Source organism: Corvus hawaiiensis, chromosome 9 (assembly GCF_020740725.1).
Source record: "Corvus hawaiiensis isolate bCorHaw1 chromosome 9, bCorHaw1.pri.cur, whole genome shotgun sequence".
In the NCBI taxonomy this organism is placed as follows: domain Eukaryota; kingdom Metazoa; phylum Chordata; class Aves; order Passeriformes; family Corvidae; genus Corvus; species Corvus hawaiiensis.
The window spans coordinates 14,333,651-14,353,682 of record NC_063221.1 but is presented as its reverse complement, the minus strand read 5'-3'; the positions used below and the strand labels follow the sequence as shown (position 1 = coordinate 14,353,682).

Below are 20,032 nucleotides of genomic sequence, written 5' to 3'. Positions count from 1 at the left end.
GTCAATGTTTAAGTGCATTACAGTCATTTATCTTTTGTTTATCCAGGAAACTATTTCTATAAGCTTGTGAAGGGAACATTTTCAATAAACATTAAAATAAAAACATTGGAGCAGTTCGGCTTGTGGAACTTCTCCCAAAATTGAGAATTACCAACAGAGGTGCAATCTCACTTCTAAATTGTATCAACATAGATGTGAGTAATGTTCTCAGCAGCTGTGAATGTGCTATGACTTTGTGTTGCTTCAGTGTCTTCACTTCCTATCTCCTAACAGTATGTGTCCTGGAAGTGCTCTGCCACATGCTTGCTTCCCCAGGACTGCATGGATATATCTGCAGAAGCAATTCTGAAGAGTTAAAAACCCAACTCTCTTCTTTCATGACCAGTAGATCTGGAGAAAGCAATCCCTGCCCAGTGATCAACTTGTCCTTTGCCAATACCACTAAACAGTGCTCCAGGAAGAAGCAGGCTGATATTTTGCCACAGAGACAGTACTTTTCTGTCACACAACAAAAAAAGACATTAGCTTCTTAGATGCCCAAGTCAATCATCTTTGATTCAGACATGTTGTTAAGCTTTTCCCTTGAAAAAATAACATGCACATGGTTTATGTTTCCTATTATACCTAGAGATATATTCTGAATTCTCCTTTGGAGCTTCAGTAGCTATAGATTAAGTCCTGATGACAAGAAATTAAGAAAGTGGAGGGTAGGACTTGCTAGAAGAATTTATGCAGCTGAGGACAGAATACAAGACTTCAGGGTCTGAAAGTGTGAAGCAGAACTGTTTATCTCTGATGCCACATAGAAAAGATTTCTGAGCTGATTTATTGCATAGCTTTTGAAAGATCAACACAGTTACATAGAAAAAAAATTTTCTTCTTTTCAGAACTATAAACCTATAATTCAAAAGCCATTGCTGAAGGGGAGGATTAGATTAAAAGGTTGATCCATGACTCAGTTTTCAAGGGCAGGTCTCTTGCTACTTAACCCAGGAATTTTCCCAGTTTTCTGTTGCATTCTATGCTGCCATCATCTGGCTCTTTTCATAAAACTTGACATTTTCTAAATCTCAGTTATCTCCAGGCCTGAATTTCTCATTGGGTACAAATCTTCAACGCTTTCCATTATGATCTTTCACAGTAAGACTTCACCTTTTCTCAAGCAACAAGCACCTCTCTGCAGCTACCACTCCCAGCATATTTACCCAGACTTCTGGGCCAGGCATCCAGCTCCCTAACTGAGCACTCAAGACAGAGGGAGGATATTAATTTATGTGCCTTTTCATACTCCAACATACTATTCTGATTCTAAATCTCTTCAATCATCTAGCAGAGATTTCTTGATAGCAAACCAGTTACTTGTAGCATGCCAGCCACCAGCATCTATCATCAGACTATGCCCTCCTAACTTAGGGAATGCAGACGTTTGGTCATGGAAACCTCTCCTACAGTAAAAGGGTGTTACCAACTCTCCCAGTGATTTACTTAAGTATACACAGGTTGTTTACTTACTCCAAAGCAAATCTTATCTTCTGCCTGATGGGGCAATGATAAAAGGTGACAGAACTTTCCAATCAGCTTACACAGATCCAAGGCCACACTGCTTCCAAGACATCACAACCTTCACCTCCTTCTCATATGTCTGGCAACCAGAGTACTGTGTAAAGATTCAGAAACATTCTTCTGGATAAACTCTGGATTTCTGATGGCAGGTAAAACTCTGAGGGAACCATGAAAGCATTGGCACTAATGCAGACATGAGGAAGAACAATACATGCAATAAACTTTGCTTCATCTTTAAATTTCAGCATACCACTGGGTTCTGAGGAAAGGCTATTTTCCTTGAGCATTTCCAATGCTTGGCTTTTTACCTACTCTGATCTTCCCAGGAGCCCTCTGTCTGTGCATGCCAGGCAAAATCTGCCTAGCAAAACACGCTCAGCTGCTTTGTCTTCCTGTTAAAGGATTCACCTAACCTGTTTTGTAGGTAACAAGGACAGGAGAGCAAGGTTGCCTCTCTGCTGCCCAGCCACACCCCAGTTCCAAGTGCAAAAAAGAAGGATGCTACACAGAACATTTCTGTCGTACATGAACTGCAAACAAGCAAGCACAGCACATCCCTCTGTCACAGCACACATCAATCAAGGCATGCAGTTCTTGACAGGATACTAATCAATCACCACAGGGAGACAGCAGCATGGGGAGACATGCCAATATGTTTTCCTTCATTCTTTTCCCTGAAACAGGAGAGGCAGGTTAAATAAGGCTCTGCTGGAGCTTATGATGCACATTTTGCAGGGTATGGGAATTACTGCATACAAAGGAGACTTTGAGACCTATAAATTAGAATGAACAAATCTTGGGGCAAACCAGAAAAAAAGGGCATATTTACATAGGGACTGTAAGAGGAGATGAACCTAAAAAGAGAAAAGAAGCCAGGAAACTTGGTCTTAGAAACATGAAAAATGGCTGCTTGGTTTTAATTTCCACATCCAAATCCTAAGAAAATCTACAGAGTCAAAACTGAAATTAAATAGACACTTCTTTAATGAACAAAGTAAAAACATGCCTAATATTTGGATATGCAGAAGCAACCACTTTTTTTGCCTGAGTACTAACTTCAAATGGCAGTGTGCTGGAATTTACAGGTTCTGTATCAGCTATTTATTTTTGTAATGACAGAACAGAAGTGGGACAAGGTTGCTGGACAGCTGTATCAAACCTCCATTCTGAATTCAAATCTGAATTGGACCTGAAGCAATTCAGGTCTTGAGGACCACTGCATGCCTCCCTTAAAAATCTTCACTGCTCTAAGTACTAGATGAATGTCTCCTTATGCATCCTGGCAGAACTGGGCTGAGACTTTCAGATCCACTTGGGAACTGGCAGAAATGGAACTGGGCTCCCAAGGTTTAAAAGAAGTATCAATCCTAATGAAGCAACACAGAAGGTAAATATGTACATCTAAAAGTACTCATGTCAGCACAGTTAAATACTGGAGGCTTGAGGAAAAACATTTCATACAGTTGCTGGTAGAAGAAATGCAGACAAACTCTATATTGGCCCTATATAGCATTGTATTTATTTCTTACACAACCAGTTTTCCTAGCCTTGACTTGTGTAGCTGTAGAGTAAGAAGAAAATAAAGAAGCAAACCATGTAGAAATATGTGCCCTGTGTTCCTCACTCAGGGATTAAACAAAACAAAGAATGCTTCATTTCAATTTTCAAGCAGTCTGTGTTTCTGAAGAGTGCTGATGCCCTGTGAAATCTGAGTGAGGCAGCATTAAGACTGTACACACTGTATTCCTCCTTGCTTTATTAATAAAACAATAATGAACTCAGTGGTGCAGAAGCAACAGTACATGCTGCTATGAAGGAGACCTCAAAGCCCACTCAGCTGCTTCACTGGTGTATATTAAAATTAATGAGTTTCTGCTGCAGAAAGAAAGAGGTGTCCTTACAGGGGAATGAGATCTATGATCTTTATATCATAGCACAACCACTGAGAAGCACAGAAATCTGCACAGCTCAGTCTCAGAAAATAAATTTCTTTTTACAGGAGGAAGGTGAGGACAGGCTGAATACACTTGCTGTACATATTGAAAGAGGGGATAGGATAGTTTTTCATTTGCATCTTAAGCACCTTCCCACTAGTAAAAACTGGATTAAGGCTCTCTTCCTCCCCCCACCCCCATTTTTATAGCTGAGAGAGAAAAACATTGGCAATATTGAATGCCAACCAGCAGCTGAGGCTGCTAACTCAGCCAATATAACCACAATATTTAATAGCTGTCAATTAAAGAGCCCTGAAATTAAAGAGCCTGTGTATTTATATATGGGAACATATATCTGGAGGTCAGCACATTTCATTAATACTTTTGTTTATGATGTCCTTCACCGTGGCTTCGAGCTTTTAATGCTTTCCAGTTAACAAAGCAAAAGTTTGAAGCAACTATTAGATTGGTAAATAATACAATTTTTTAAGTGTTGTTTCATTAAGACAGCTCGGTTTTATTCCCAGTTCTTCAAGGCTTCATTCAATTGCAAAGAGGAGTTAATAACACACTGCTACTATAGCATCTCTGTGAAGCTTATTTCCCACTTAAGAGCTCCAGTGAGAAACAAAAGTTACTAGTGTGCTTCATATCTGAAATGCACATCAAGTATTTTGTGAGCTCAGTTCAAGCCCTTTGCTTGAACTGAACTTGTAAGTGGAGAGTACTTTTACCACAGATTATCCTAATTCTATAGAATAATTGCCTCAAATATTAAGGAGGATCATTTTCTTATCACTTCCTTTTCTTAGGTGCTACAGATACATCGACGTCTGATACATTAATGAATGCTAGCTTCAACCATAGTTTAAAACTACAGTCACTAAATCATGATAAAATTCAGAAAACCAGGATCAACTCAAAACTTCTCTGAACTGTCCTGTAAGTATTCCTATTTAATGAGGATATTTGATCTCAATCTATTCAGATTTGACTTTTATGCACTTTCTGTTCCAGACTTCATTGCAATCTACAGAGAACTGCTACAGAGCAGGGAAAAAAAGGGATGGAGAAGGTGGGGAGGCAGGAGGGGGACACAGACAGCACACAGGGTAGATAGACTGGACTGAACAAAAAACAACCAACCAACCAACAAACAAACAAAATACTCACACCAAAACCAGACTTGAGGAAGCATTAACAATTCAATTTCCTAATGTGTGGCTATGATTTACACCTAAAAATCTTTGCTATGTCACTGGTGTTGAACTTAGTGTTTTCCACAGTATACCTACCTCAGTCTGCAAACTGCTCCTGTTCTAATTTAACCAAGTTCAACATATTAATAGTATCATCTAAAAGCAGCTATTTTGTTTATCTCATTAAAATCCAGAAATTTGCTACACTGCCCTGCCATTAAGTCCTTGTCAGTCCAGAAGTATTCCATTAGGACTGCATGAGTTCATTAATGAAATACACTTTTCTTTTAGTCTCGCTACAGTCAAGCTTTATCAAAAACATACTACGTGAAGAAACATGGTATCTGAAGACCAGCCTCTATCACTTCTCTTTTGGAGAATGTTTTTGGAAAGTCAAGAAAGAATACGGACATGAAAATCTGCCAGAAGACTCCAGACCTGGTTATTTATGTGATGTAAAGAGAGGATGATCTATTTTGTCACTTGCCTATTGCTATCGGGCAAACCTCCCTTTGTGTCTCTTTCGTCTCCCCTACTTTTGTAGATGGGGCAAGCCTGAACTTAAGCTCTAGAGAGTACCTGGGGAATACTCTGATTCTGGGGATAATTTGAACCCAAAACCAGCTGATTCCAGCTTGTCCAGTTTAAGCAAAGCACAACCTCAGCACTGAACTATCTGACATGTGTACAGTAAAATCTCAGTCTGGGCTCTGGCAAAGAATTGATTTCCTTCCCTCCTAATACAGAGAAAGTGCAATTGGGTGTGTTGCCCCACAGAAGAGTAATTGTTAAGAGACATTCCACAAGTACTTTCAAGGCCAAAGAGCCAGAGCCCACGTCTGCTAAAAGGAACCATAACAAGAAGCCAGAGGCCATGTACATATCAGCAAAGACTGGAGTTCACTAGAAACAGAACTGTGCAATGAGACAGTTGGTGCTGATGACCTGCTACCATGAATATTTCTTTAGGGTTTATCTCAAAAAAACCCCAGATCTGGTCCCACTAGGGACTGAATGCAGTCAGTGAGCACTGAAAATGCTCTTGGAAAACATTGTCCTTTCAGTTTAATCTGAAAGACATCCAATAGAGCACCCCAGCACTGCTCCATGATATGAATGAAAGCAGATTTACCAGGAACAAGCAGATTAGCTTCAGAAACACATTCCTGATCTGAACTATACTACGAATCTAGACACACTGTAAATTCTTCTGTATGACATCCTAACAGCACAATATGCAGAGGAAAAAAAAAATACTTTGTACTATGCCCAGAGATGCATCCCTGAAAAGTGGAATCAGGATGCATCTTCCAAAGTGAAGTGATGCTACGTAAAAGACAGATAGGCAAGCAATTTTTTTAAAAATCAAAGATAATGGAAGGAGGCAATTTAAGGTAATTCTACTCCCTTTAAGAGTAAAAATTGCTTTTACATTTCAATCAAATGAGATCATCTATGCAGCATAATCCACAGAGCAAAGCACTGCGCAGTGTCTCCTCTAGTGTCTTGCATGTTTCTCCAGTGACATTCAAGTGACAGAAAAAAGATCAGCATTTTTTACAGGCTTAAGACCTTTGACACTCTCAGTTTATCTAATCACACAGAATTAACCAAAGGTATTTTGACATGCCTCAATGGAAATAAAATTCTTTTTATTCAGACAGAAATTAAATATAGTAACAAAACTCCAAAACAATCTATTCTCAGCACTCTGTGAGAGGCTAGAAGACAATAGCAATTTGTATATATTTGTCTGGAAATGTTTACAACACACTTAAGAATTTCCTTCTTAATTAAGGAATTTCAAAGATACTAATGTCAATGGTGATCCGGTGCCAAATGAAACACAATTTTTATCCACTGCAATTTCTCAGTTCTTAATGGTCATGGGTAATATTTGCAAATCTTTAGAGACTTCAAGTCAAGCTGTGAACTTGCATTTCAACATTGCAATATTTTTACCCAATTTTAAGAAAGTCTAAATATGTGCAGCTCTTAACTGATTTAGGTGGCACTACATGAGAACTACGTATAAAGTTGAGACATCGCACACTTTGTTGCTGCCTCTCAGACCTGGCCAGTAGAACAAAAAATAATGAAGCATAAAAGAGCTGCCCTGGGCTGTTCAGTTGCTTTTGTGTTCTAGTTAAACTGAGCAACAGTAAAAAAGATGATACCATAACAGAGAAGGAAAAGGTGTTCTTTTGCTTTGAAGTGGTTTTGGGTTAAAATTCAGTAGTAGCAAGAGTCAAAAGAAAGTAATCAAGAAATTATCATGACATCTATAATACTGTGTAGCAGTTCTGGGAACAAAAATTACCTCTTCAGACAAACGAAATTCCTGTAGTCCAGCAAATAATATTAATGTCAAGCGACAGACACTACTATATCAAGACAAAAGTCTCAGTATAACGTAAAGCCAAAGTGGTCAGTGATCCTTAATGTACATGTGTGCATAGTTTTGATTGTACAGCACTGACTGCATGATTCTGCTTTATGCATCACATAGGCTCAGGCATTTCTTTCATGAATAAACACCAAAAAATTACGTTATGAAGGTAAATTTTCTTATCAAAACCTGACAGTTCTATCTCCTCTTTGTCCAGTCTTTTCTCAATATTTGTGTAAGTTCATTAAATTCTCATTCTGGTTTTAATGTCATCATTCAGGCATTGTTTTACTCAAATTTGACCAAACCATTCACAGTAGACCAGAATTAAACCTTTGTAACACTTGAACATGGCACGCAGTAAGTCTTTATTAAAAATATTTATATAAAGGATGCATAAAAATTATATAATTATATCATTCTTTAACTTCTGAGCCCCTTTTAAAAAGGCTGATAGGCTTGTAAGAAAAAAATAGTTCCATGTGTGTATTTTTAGAGATCATTAAAAAAACAATTCCAGAGAGAAATATTCCAAAATAAGATGTAATGCTGGAAGCGGCAGCGGCCGCCAGAGGGAGAGCCGGCCGCGCCAGAGCCCAGGGAGCCGGGCAGGACGGGGCTGGCAGCGACTGCAGCAACACCGCCCGCACTGCAAACACACGCGCTGCTGACAGGCCGGCAGGACTTCAAAGCAAAGAACTCTTTCTAAAGAAAATATTTGAAAAATTACAGCATTTGGGTTCCTATGCAACCTAAAGACGCAAATCTTGAATAAAGGAGTTGATACTCAGTGCAGTTAAAGATTAGTCTTTTAATCTCCTTTAAAATTATTTCCTTACTAGTATTTAACATATTTTTCTTATCTTTTCCTGAAGAAAAAATAATTTGGGAAACACAGGAGAAGAAAAGGATTTGTAGGAATTCTACCAGGCCAAGTGAAGAAAGGACACCTACAAAACTGTATTTTCCAGTTCTTTTATGTTTACCTACCCAAAAGATGAGAAGAAGTCAAGAAGGAAAGCCAGGAGGTGGTACCATGACAGAGTTCACCAGCCTTCAGTCTCTGCTGGTAGGAGGCCAGGACTCTGACTAGCGAGCCTCAAAAGCCTGTAGCTCTCCCCATCAGCAAGGAACAGACCTTCTTTCTAGCTGGTAACCTCAGCCATCAGGAGTTACCTCTGGGAAATGGGGTACTCTGCTGGCAGAATACAGCTTGGATCAGCCAAGTTGTGTGGACTTGGTCACAGATTGCCACACAGCTGATGCTCTGTGCTAACCAAAGCCCGTGCCAACCTACTTTTACTGATATTACAAAACATGTAACAATATCCCAGCTGGCCTTTGAATATTTCCACATGGCAGAGACATCCCACATCGCCAAAATGGAAATAATTAAAAAGATCATGCCTTTCTGTTGTAGTTAAGAGATTTGCCAGTCCCTGAAAACTCTACTGCAAAGGGCTATGGCCCCTCACATTTCTGACCTGTTCACAATCTCCCTGCTTCCTCAGCTCTATGTTCCTGACATACCTGTTTAGGGAAGCAGCTTTTCCAGATTATTCAATTTGTCTCATATACATCTTGAGTAGTTCAAAATGAATATTCCTTTGGCTAAATCCCCTGCAGATTTGATGGAGACATTTGCTGTTATGGAAGTGTATGTTGAATCCTGCGGAGTCTGAGGCTCAGAGGGCATCCTGTCAGAAACAGAGCCATGTTTCCTTTCATTCTTCACACACAACTAAATGGATAAATCGATGTGTCATGAAACTTGACACAGGAAAATCCAACAGGTGCCATGAAATTATTGCTTTCAAAGCAGTTTTGCATGAAATAAAATATGTATTGATTACATATCCAATATAGCATTCTCATGGTATCTCTAAGAAAATTTAGCATTCTTAATCACAGAAGTTCCATTTTAGAATGCATTTGCTGTGATTTTTCCTGAGTACTGTCAAGACACAGTTTCATTTAAAACAGTTCATCATATGAAAGTTTATAATTTTTTTTAAAAAACAACCTTTAGCACCTGCCCAGCATTTTTATCTGTTTAGAAATTACAGTAAATCACAGTCTTTACCTCCCCGCTAATTTAGTTAGGATATGTCCAGAACAAAGGGCCACAATAAATGCCAAAGTGAGGGCTACACCCACTTATAAATCACACAGCCCCAGGTCTCTGAGTTAGCAGGTTAAAAATTTACTAGATTATAACTGACGTACAACACAACTAGGTCCCTTCAATGATAACTGATTTATCAGAGGAAAAGCCTTTAGCAAGTATTCCTTAGCTCACCATGGACATTTCTAAAATATCTGTTTCCATCTGTTTATCTTAGCCCCCAAAAAAGACTTCACCTGGATAGATATGTGCACGAAGAAAGCACAATAACATAGCATCAAAAAGGATTTAAAATCTCGGACTGCTGCTTCCAGTCCTCTACCTTGTTGTCAATTGCTAAGTGGTGGTGATAAATGTGACATCAAAATGCAGTCTCACACTTCGGTTTCTGAACATCAACAACAAAAAAGGTAAGGTCACAATTTCTTAAAAACTTTTTAGGCTGCATACTGCTCTTAAGAAATGTGTCTATCAAAATCTGCCATTACATAGTAATTTGATCCTGCTCTTCATTCTGCTTTTCTTACTTACTAAAAAAAAATTTCCTAGTTTATACATCTACAGTTATGATATGGATCTGGAGTAGGAGTTCTTGTGCTTTCAGATCTGGGAGGAAAGGACAGAGAACTACTTGTATGAATGCACTATAATTTCAATGCCTTTGTGCCAGCTCACAATGGATGAGTATCTATTTCAAAGGCAGAGCTACACAAATCTCAAAATGTATGTGTGCCTGTGACTACAGATATTCTTGAGAGACAAGGAGGAAATGGTAAGAGAGGACAGAAAGACAGATGGAGAAGGAAGAAGACAGGGTTATTGCAAAGTAGTTGGATTTAATCTAAACTTTGTAAACCTGCTTCTGTGACAATAAATAGTATTAGAGAGTGACTTTGAATACATAAAAATACGGTGGTCGCTGTGCTGATTTGGCCATCAGCAAAGCAGCAATGCATAGCAATAATCCCAATTTACATGGATACACAGACCCTGTGGTTTGGCCTTAATTTAAACCAGACTTTTTCACTGTCAGAACTAGAATAATTTATTTTCATATGCAAGTCTAATTAGCCAGTTGTAGTTTAAACATTCTATATGATCAGGAAAAGCATTAAAAAGCACTGTGAGGAGAGCCTTCACCAAGTAACAGATATATATGTACAACAAATGTATAAACAAATACTACTTCTTTGCTCTGTGCATATTCCTCAGAGCTATATCCAGCAATTAGATTGCCTTAAACATCCCCCACACTGAGTTTCCTGCTGTTTTATGGGATGATTCCATTATCAGAAGTCACATTCTCATGAAGATTTTGTCTGACCTAACTTCTAAGTCCCTAACCTCCATAAATTACAATTCCTGCTCAGCTTTTCTCACTCTCAAAATTGGTTATTTCACCTTCCAAACACTCTAGCACCTTAACCTTCACTTTAAGTTGCTGAAAAAAGGTAATTTAAATCTTCTCCTTCTTGCCTCTCTAAATTATATCCTCAGATTGAAATAAAAGGACAATCTCAATTTTCTCTGTTGTATTTTGCCCCTCCCCTCCCTAGCCCTGACCTATCTATAGATGCCTGCACAGACAGAGCTCTTCTTTTGCATGAAGGAGACATTTACCCTGTTTACCCTTCTGTCACACTCTGCTTTAATAGTGATACACAGAATATTCATTTCGGATTTAAGTCTCAGAGAAGAAAATTAACCACAGTGATTTTTTCCTGCTTGTGGTAAATTATAGCCTTGGACATTCATTGTTTTGGATCTGTTTTGGTAGAGATATTTGTCTGTATTAGGAAAATATGCAGATGAATTGGGAACTGGTTTAGAAACTACCAAGTTTCTTACATGCTTTCACTCTACTTGTTGGTGTTCATTATTTCATTTAAGTCATAACATAAAATATTGTGTTTTTTCCTTAATATGCTAAGTTACAAATTAAATTAAAGTGTTCTCATGTGGATTACCTAGGAATGTAGAATCTCAGTTCCAGTGTCAATCAACACACCATGCACATCACAATAGAAGTATCAATGCTTACACAAGGCATCCAAACACACTACATGAAAGAACACAAAGATGAGAAAGGAAAATCAAAGCTGATTAATGTGGTATGAATTCTAGGACACTTTGTTGAACTCCGAAATCTACCCTACTTTTACGGTGAAGCTTGCACATGGAATTGGTAGAATGACACTCTTCTACAAACTTCTAAAAAATATTGCCATGAAATTAGTTTAATCTCAGGATACCTACATCAACAAAGGATTGCTCTGCTAACTTCCTGTAAGAGGTATTAAGCAGATGCAGGTTAACATAGTGAAGATTTTTATTGACTATGGTTTTAAAAATATCACTTATTTTAAAAATAACAACACATCCAACCTCAGGCACAGAGAATGCTGAAATCAAATTCTGGCAGCTTCAGTCCAGCAAATGGCCATTGATTTCTATAGCCTTTTTTTCCTGAGGAAAGGACATCATTAAGTTGTCTCAGTATTTGTGTGCTTCTGTTGACTAAATATCATGGTAAATTCCTCTCAGAAATCCATGACCTAAACAAATATAAAGGTTTTCCAGATTTTCACCAGTGGTCTAGTGCCATTCCTTTTCTAGTTAGCATCAGAAAAATGTTTTTTATAAAAAACCTGGTGGGACTGTGTCAGAAGTGACAGAACATGGCTGTACAGAGCAAAAGGCAGAGGGCAAACAGCAGCCCTGCGATTGCCTGGCACTGTCCGTGTCACCTTCAACCTGTGACTTGTACAAATCAGTCACAACCAGCTCTGCAACTGATAGCAAAGTTTATCTGCACACAGGAACCTGTAGGATTTCACTAATTCAACTGCTTGGAAGCAGGAAAGAAAAGGCATAATAGGTCTTGCCATGAAAGTCTGAAGGTAAAAGGGCTCAGGGGAGGGTAGGAAGGCTGGGTGTTGAGGGGAAGTCTGTGCTGACTCAGAGTGACAGCAGTAACAGCCAGTTCGACTGCGGTCTACCAGTGCACACAATTTCCAGCAGCGCTACGGAGCAGGACTCAGCAGTGGTAATCACAGCTCAACACCTTTCCAGCTGTTTCCAGGTGGTATTTTCTGTAACAAAACAGAGTAACTTCGTGGAAGCATTTGAATCAGAGTAAACTGGTACTCACAGAACATGAGAGATGCTTCTATTTATTTAAAGACACTTCAAGTTTTGAAATTCCAGTGGGAATTCACAATCTGCAATGGAAATACAGGGTGAGGTTCTCCAGTACTACCCATTTCCATACATGCCGAAGGACAATGTGACTCCTATCAAACACTACAAAGGTGTGGCTATAGGGTTTTTCCTACCTATAGCTTTCTACATGTAGCACCTAACCTTCACTTGTTATCATTTTAGAAAGTATTCCTTTGCTTATGCTAAAGCCAACACACTTCTCCTATTCCTTTTAATTCCTGCACACCTTGAAGTACCTTTGTCCATACTGATTCTTAAAGAGGTTCCAAGAGCCAAGTTTCCTGGAAGCTGATGGTAGGCAGTGAGTATGAAAGGGAAGCTGCCAGTGAGCAGTTCTTACCTATTAGCCATTAGCTAGGGAGACTCCCACTCCATCTGTTGCCTGAGAGAGATTTCAACAGAAAGATTACCCAGATTTGATAAGGAATATTCTCAGCATGGGAAGGACTCATGCTTAGTAGGTGGTAATAATATCAGTCTAACATTTAAAGTGTGTCAAGCAGTGCAAACGGGTTAAAAATATTTCATTATGGAATCATTGAGGTATAAATTAACCCAGTGGTGCTATGCTGAGAGTTTAATTCTCAAATTCATATGTAATTTTCTACTTTGGATGAGCCAGACATTGATTGAAATAGTCAACATAGACCTGTGAATAAATGAAATTATGGAAGAGGAGGTGAAATTTTTCTGGGTTTACTTTATAACACTGTACTTACTTTCAGTCTATAATATAGTCCCTGAAATGAGCATACCAAAGCAATTTTCAGGCAATTAGCTTGTATGAGAAAGACTTTGGAGAGATCATTGACACAGCAAACACTTGACAGACTTGCCAATGAATGTTCTTAAGAAAACAAACACATTGAAACTACTGAAGTGCTTCGACTTCTCAAAATGTCTGCTGGGGTCCAGACATCAAGTCCTGGATGACTTGTCACACACTATTCCCACAAAGCAACCATTTCTAGCAATTACATGGTCTATATGTATATGCAAATAAACTTATATAAAATAGGACTTTTTACTAGCACTTTCACTAGCTCTTTTCCAACAAAACGCCACATGAAAGCTACAGAAAAGCATGGGTCCCTTTGTAATATATATATGTAAACAGAATTACCATTCAGTTAATAATCCATTTCCATTTTCTAATCTGATTTTAAGACAGGGAGATCACAATATCTTAGTATTTAACAATGAAATGAAATCTGGTGTGTCTAAAGCTTGTTATGGAAAGTTGGAATATTTTTTACATGTCCATTTACTTGTAACTTCATTTGTGCAGTTCTATTTTTGAATGTGCAAAACTGCCTTAACTATACAGTTATTCCATACACTAGGTAAATCTGAGAAATAACCCAAGAAAGAAGCATTTTCTATGCTGAACAAAATACTGTGTATCTCTGGCTGCAAATTGCAGAAAAGGAATAAACACAGTAGCTGTGATTTTTTTGGGAGGTCTGAAAATGCTGCCTAGAGAACAAAAAAGGCCAGATTTGTAGACTCCTGAATCTGTCAGAAAAATTAAAGAAGACTTCTCTTAAATAGGTTGCAGACATCTCTGTCACTGTGGTTGCACCCATAATACCTGACCCACTCCCAGTTATAGAACAGGATCAACCATCTAGAAGTATATCAGGCCAAAGGCTCAGAGATCCTTGTACTTTAACAGCTGTACATAGCCCCTGAGCCCAGTTCTAAAGTTTCTGCTGATGACTACAATGGAATTTGGGTGTGAATCCATTCACCTTCAATTCCTCTATCTAGAATGTGATAAGACCAAGCCAACAATTCAGGCTACAGTTGTGCTTATACTTAAATGCCTTCTTTTCCTGTTTGCCACATTTCCTTTTTTAAAAGGCCATCCTGTGGGAATAAAGAGCTCAAAAGCAAAATGAAATAATAACGTTTTGCATTTCATAATGAGATGTTTAGAGCACTCGTCTTCCTTCACATTATCAAACATTTTTCCAGCTCACAGCTATTTCAAAGATGTATTTGAGGTCTGGGCACAAACAGTGCTTTGTTTCTATATTTATGGTAAGATCTCATTTCTTTGTATGTAAAGATTACAGATGTTTTCCATTTTCAAATAGATGGCATTGCAACTTGCTTCATTCAGAAGAAAGTTTCCATTCATCTGGAAACAGCTAATATTGGCAGTGCTAGCTGAAAAAACAGTAAACTGGAAAATACAGCAGATGTTACATGAGAGAGAATAAAGTAGGAAAATTAACAAACATTTTTCTCCAAGCCTGGGCTTGTCCATCAGTTAGTTTCACCATGATGGCTGCCCAAAAGCAAGTACTTGAAGGCAAGTATTTTTCTGCTACATAAACTGGAATTTCTTGCCAAGTATTTGCAACTTGCTCTAGGTTCAAGTGATGTGAGTCAGTTCTGTTGAAATCATTATAGTGTGGTGCTAAAGGTGGGGTATTGGGGAAAACTACCATGGGGATTATCAGGTACAGAAAATGCAACCCTCCAAGAGAAAAGCCATCACAAGGAGTATAAAGCAGCTAGTGGAAAAAAATCTGAGCATGGGTTATGCTCTTCCTAGTGGGATTATACAAACATTTATGCAAACAAGTTCCACTAATTTTTGTATCAGCTTAAGATACAGATAAAATAAGTCCCTACATTAAGAGTTAGGGGAAAGGAGAAAATATTTTTCCCTTCTAGTGACCTTGACCGCAACTGAGGTGAAAGATTGCAAAGACACCAGGCTACCATGACTTTTTACACACAGCAGAGAGGATGAGGTAAAGAGACAGCAATCTAATAGTAAAAGGAGCTCTATGAAGTCTTTTGGGCATTAAGAGACCTTTAAATGCAATGGCAGAAACAAAACATTGTCACAGAAACACCTTTTACCCTAGCTGACCCATCTCCTCTTTTTCCCACAGCATACTGATGGGCCTAGGCATGATTCTTAATTGTTTCATGAGATTTTTTTCATGTTTCACTGAAAACTGAGAAAAGGCAAAACCACTTCTTTGCAAATGCAGCTTTTGAACAGGCAGCAGCATGACTCATCATGAATAATGAAAAGCCACACTAAATTCTGCAACCATTAGAGATAAGCTCTCAAAGGGGGATCCTCTTGTGAGATTCAGCACAGCCTTTATACTCAGAAGATTGGGACTTAGTACAGTTAAAACTCCTCTGACTGCAAAGATACCCAAAGAATGAATTTGGCCCTGGTTTTTTTGGAATGTCTGACTAGCCAAAAATGAAACCCAAAAGGCTCAGGAAATGCCGGGGTAATCTTATGCCCTTTTCCCCTCATACAGCAAGTGTAGAGCTCCCAGCTGACTGAAAAATACCCAGAGTGATGTGTGTCTTGACTGTCATTTTTCAATGCTGCTGCTGCTAGAAATCAAAGATTTATGTTCAAAAAGAGCTTTTTGGCAGAAATTCCCAATTGTGCTGCAGAGTAATTCAATGTACTGAAGCACATCAATGCAGTTTGTTTTGTATTTGGACAGGGGGCAAATACAGTCCTCTATAGACTTAATACTTAGCTGCCATTTCCCATATTCTCTATCTCCAGGCAACAAGCATGAACTTGAATCTGCCCAGACAGAATTTGTAATTATATGTTTTGAACTACAAATGCTTAATTTCTAGGTGCTCTTTACCTTCTCAGCTCCTGCATTGAAGAGATTACCATGCCCTGGGACTGCTCAATTGAGTCCAAAGAGAGTCAGCAAATTCCTAACAACAAGATGAGACTTTTTTCTAATGAATCCTTGTATTTCAAGACATTGTTTTGCACAGTGAAACATCACTAAACTCTGTCTATCAACATACTACTCTACGTGAGAATTAGAATTCAGAGGTGCTTAAACTAGTAATAGATGACCACTGTTTCGGCATTTGCATTGTGATCCATGCAAAACTGAGCATAAAGATGGAGAGAGTCCATTCCCTAAGTGGAATTTTTGCTTGAAGTTCAAGAACTTTTTTTCAAAATAAACACTTCCTTTTCAAGATGTTCAGAGTACACAGAAATTACCTTATTGAAGTAAGAACTGCAGTAAGAAGAGATTAATTCCCATGTACATGGAGCTTTTCAAGGGCTTCCAAGTAGAGGCTAAATCACGTTATTACTCCCAGCACAACTCTACAACATCTCTCAAAATAACAGACAATGATAATGTTCCTCACAAAGTCAATGCTAGGGGAGTAAAGATTGTATTTGTATTTGCATGCATCTTTACAAAGACACTCACAAGAAACATTGTTTAGAAAACTACCCCCAGGGGTCTATGAATGAGCCAAAACCTACCTACCTTAAGCATGCCACTGAAAATGACTTCTAGCTTTCCAGGCAATTTTGAGCACCACAAGAGTAATGTTCCTTTGGCTAACTACCTCAGCACAGATGAGGTGCTAAACCCTCTGGCTGGCCCCTCCATCAGCCCAAGCTTGCAATATCTCAACGGATGCTATAAAGAAATTGCATTGCACAGCCAGAACCTGCTTTAATAAATTTGATCTCTACAAATAATTAAACTACTCCCCCCCACCCCAAACCCCAGGAGCAAACTTTGTGCTGCACCACAGAGGACAAAAGCTCTTTGGAACCTCATGCTGCTTGACAGTCCCCGAAGCTGCTCAGACCTGATTCTGTGCATTGCTGACAGAAACTTGAAGGTTTCACATCAGTTTTAGGGGACTTAGACTAGACGTGAACTGGTGAACAGACACAGAGGGTCAGGCTCTATAAATTGGGGTTCCATAAATTTCAGGTTCCATATATTAAAGTCCTAGACACATTGAGTTGTTAATAACAATTTCCCCGTGCTGCAGGATGGAAGGATCACAATCAGTCACTATGAAGTGTGTGCTGGTACCCACATGTCTCACAGTCATGGTGTAAAGCACCTACAGACACTCCCTTGGCAACATTAGTTTAATCCAGTATAGAAAGCAAAGGGGATTGCTGGTATCCTCAGAAAGAACCATTATCACACCAGGACTTCAAAAGAGAACAACCCTCTCTTACATTAGATCCCATCTCAAGCAGTGTCTTTCTGCTCTCAGTGAGTTTCATGCATCTGATGATTGTGTCACTGTGTTGTTTCCACACAGCTACTGTGTCATCTCATATTTACCTGTCAGAACAAAACACAGCCCTCTTTCATAGGCAGTGAAGATGCCAGGGTCTGATGGAACATGTCTAGAATCTCCCCACCCACCACAGACAGCCAAGCTCCACAAGCCTTACAGGTTCATCCCAGGAGGAACGCCAGTTTCTGTGTTTCCTTTTTTGAAAGTGCTTCCTTCGCTGCAGCTGAACACGTAATACTAGATGTGTTGTTGGTTAACCTTCCCATGCTCTTACTTCTCCTGCAAACAGTGGTTGGTTGGTAGAAGTTTACTCTACTACTGTTTTTACTGATGCCACACCAACTCCTGATCTATGTCCCTCCTGTAACTCAATTTCTTTGTCAGAATGAGGTATCAGCTGAGCAAGCCCTGCCTCATTCCCAGTGTGGGAGCTGAACTGCTGATCAAAGAGCTTTCAAGCTTTGTTATTATATACCTGATGAAGGCTAGACAAAAGGCCAAACTATAGATCACAAAACTGCTTCTTCAGCAACTTACTTTCTCGTGTATCAGTTAACTTTTTTCCTAGTGTTCATCATGATCTCTGAACCTCATGATCTCTTTCCTGGCTTATGTGTTCTATTATAATTAGATTTCTCCCAGAAGTTCAAGCATGATCTATTTGAATGTTTCCAGAGGTGTTAAGGTACATCTCAGAGTTAGTCATTGACATGAAATTGTACCAAAAATAAAATTAAACCAAATTAATCAAAAGCAAGTAGTGGACTTCCTGTATGCTTTCCTAATTTTTTCTTTTTCTGGTCTGAAATACTCTTTCGGGGGTTAATTTTCCCCTCATCTTGCTCATTGTGAGTACTACAGCCCAGAGAAATGTCCCACTATCAATGATCATTCATCAGAAACATCAGTTTACTCTCATATTTTGTGTGTTTGGAACCGTGACACACTATGTTCTACCCTTCCCATTAAATTTTGTAACCTTTCAGGTAGCGAAATGTTCTGCATCTATCCCAGACTGGAAGGTACTGTTAGGAAAAAACACCATGAACACCCCAAACCAGGCTATTGTCTAGAATAAACACAGACGGGTGAGCTAGAAAAGGAGTTATCTAGTTACAGCTAAAGTTAAGGGAGTAGAAGGCTAAGTAATTCCATCTAGTTTCACGTGAGCTTTGGTTACAGTAAACTTTGAATGATGTTATGTTATTTAAAGTATATTAAACATGTTTTCTAGCAGCACACTTCACCTAGCATTGATAAGGTCTCTAACATCATCAAAAAAGGTAGCACACACAAGGTATCACAGATTCAAAGCCAAGACTTTTATGAAGACCCCTTTCACTTTCTTAGTTTATGAGCTCACCACTGGCACCACTGCCTGCCCAAATGTTTGTAAACACCCAGTACGACTGGACCACAATATGCAACACTGGTGGTAAAAGACTGCACAGACTGCACTCTGCCAGTGGTCAGATCTCTGAGTAAAGGAGCAGTTATTTATAGAGATACACATGTAAGAAGAATATCTGTATTTATGGATTTTACATTCCTAGATACACTTCTTAGTAATATGCATGCCTCATCACCAAACCAAGTACCATCATCTGTTGATGCATGACGTCAGTCTGGTTGCTGATTTAGAAAGGGCAGTAAGATGGGATCATAGAATCATTAAGGGTTGGAAAACACCTCTAAGATCAGCTGAACTATAGCCCTCTGTGAAGATAGTCAGCCTGCTACACTCAGTGTCAGCATGCAATGAACTGAGAAGGCAGCCAAGCCACACACAGAGACCTTTTCTGAGAGGGACTAAATCACATGACAGGACCTCCCCTTGGCAAATCGACAGGGCCAGGCTGCTTTTGGCAAGGACAGCTACTCCTGAAAAAGGATGGTAATGGCGTAAAATGGTTAACATAGGAGACTGTTCAAGGGCAAAGCACATTTGCTAATGATGACTCTAGTACATTAGCCTGCTGCTGGGTCCATGCCATCCAAAATAATTCGTTAAAAGATAAAGTTCTGGAGACCAATAATTCACAGAGGCCTATTGCAACAGAAATAAATTAGAACAGAGACACGCTTTGAAACACAGGCAGCTTATACTTCATGGTGAGCACTTGCTTATGAGTTCCAGCGTTGTCAACAAAAATCAAGCAGCTGCTTGCATTCTCTTCTGGGCTGGGCTGGCCTGAATTTTGGTAGCACAGTTTTAGCAGTATTTCTTTATTACCGTGGTTGGTTGCAATTGTTATTTTGCATGGACATCTATAAATCAAAAGGCTGTTCAAAGTGATTTTTTTTCCCAACATTTATTTTATCAAATGACCAACTATCATTTTAGGTACATTCCAAATTCAAACATCATCTAAATTGCTGTGCAAGGAAGAGTCCATATTCAGCAATGGCACACTTTTCTGGGAGCTAGGAAAGTGCCATTCTCCCCATCTGTCAGATGGGAAGCAGGAAATACACAGAGAAGCAGGGCTGATTTTCCTGACTTACACAGATTCATTCACAA

The 20,032-nt window shown here is 39.0% G+C and overlaps 1 protein-coding gene across 1 annotated transcript in view; it reads left to right on the top strand.

Annotated features, from left to right (window-relative positions):
- The first annotated feature begins 9,346 nt into the window (after window positions 1-9,346).
- PALMD (palmdelphin) overlaps window positions 9,347-20,032 on the top strand; it is a 47,298-nt gene continuing 36,612 nt past the window's right edge. Inside the window, exon 1 of the mRNA XM_048313079.1 lies at window positions 9,347-9,620. Coding sequence (XP_048169036.1) covers window positions 9,577-9,620 — 44 coding nt within the window. The 5' untranslated portion in view covers window positions 9,347-9,576. The remainder of the gene's footprint in view (window positions 9,621-20,032) is intronic.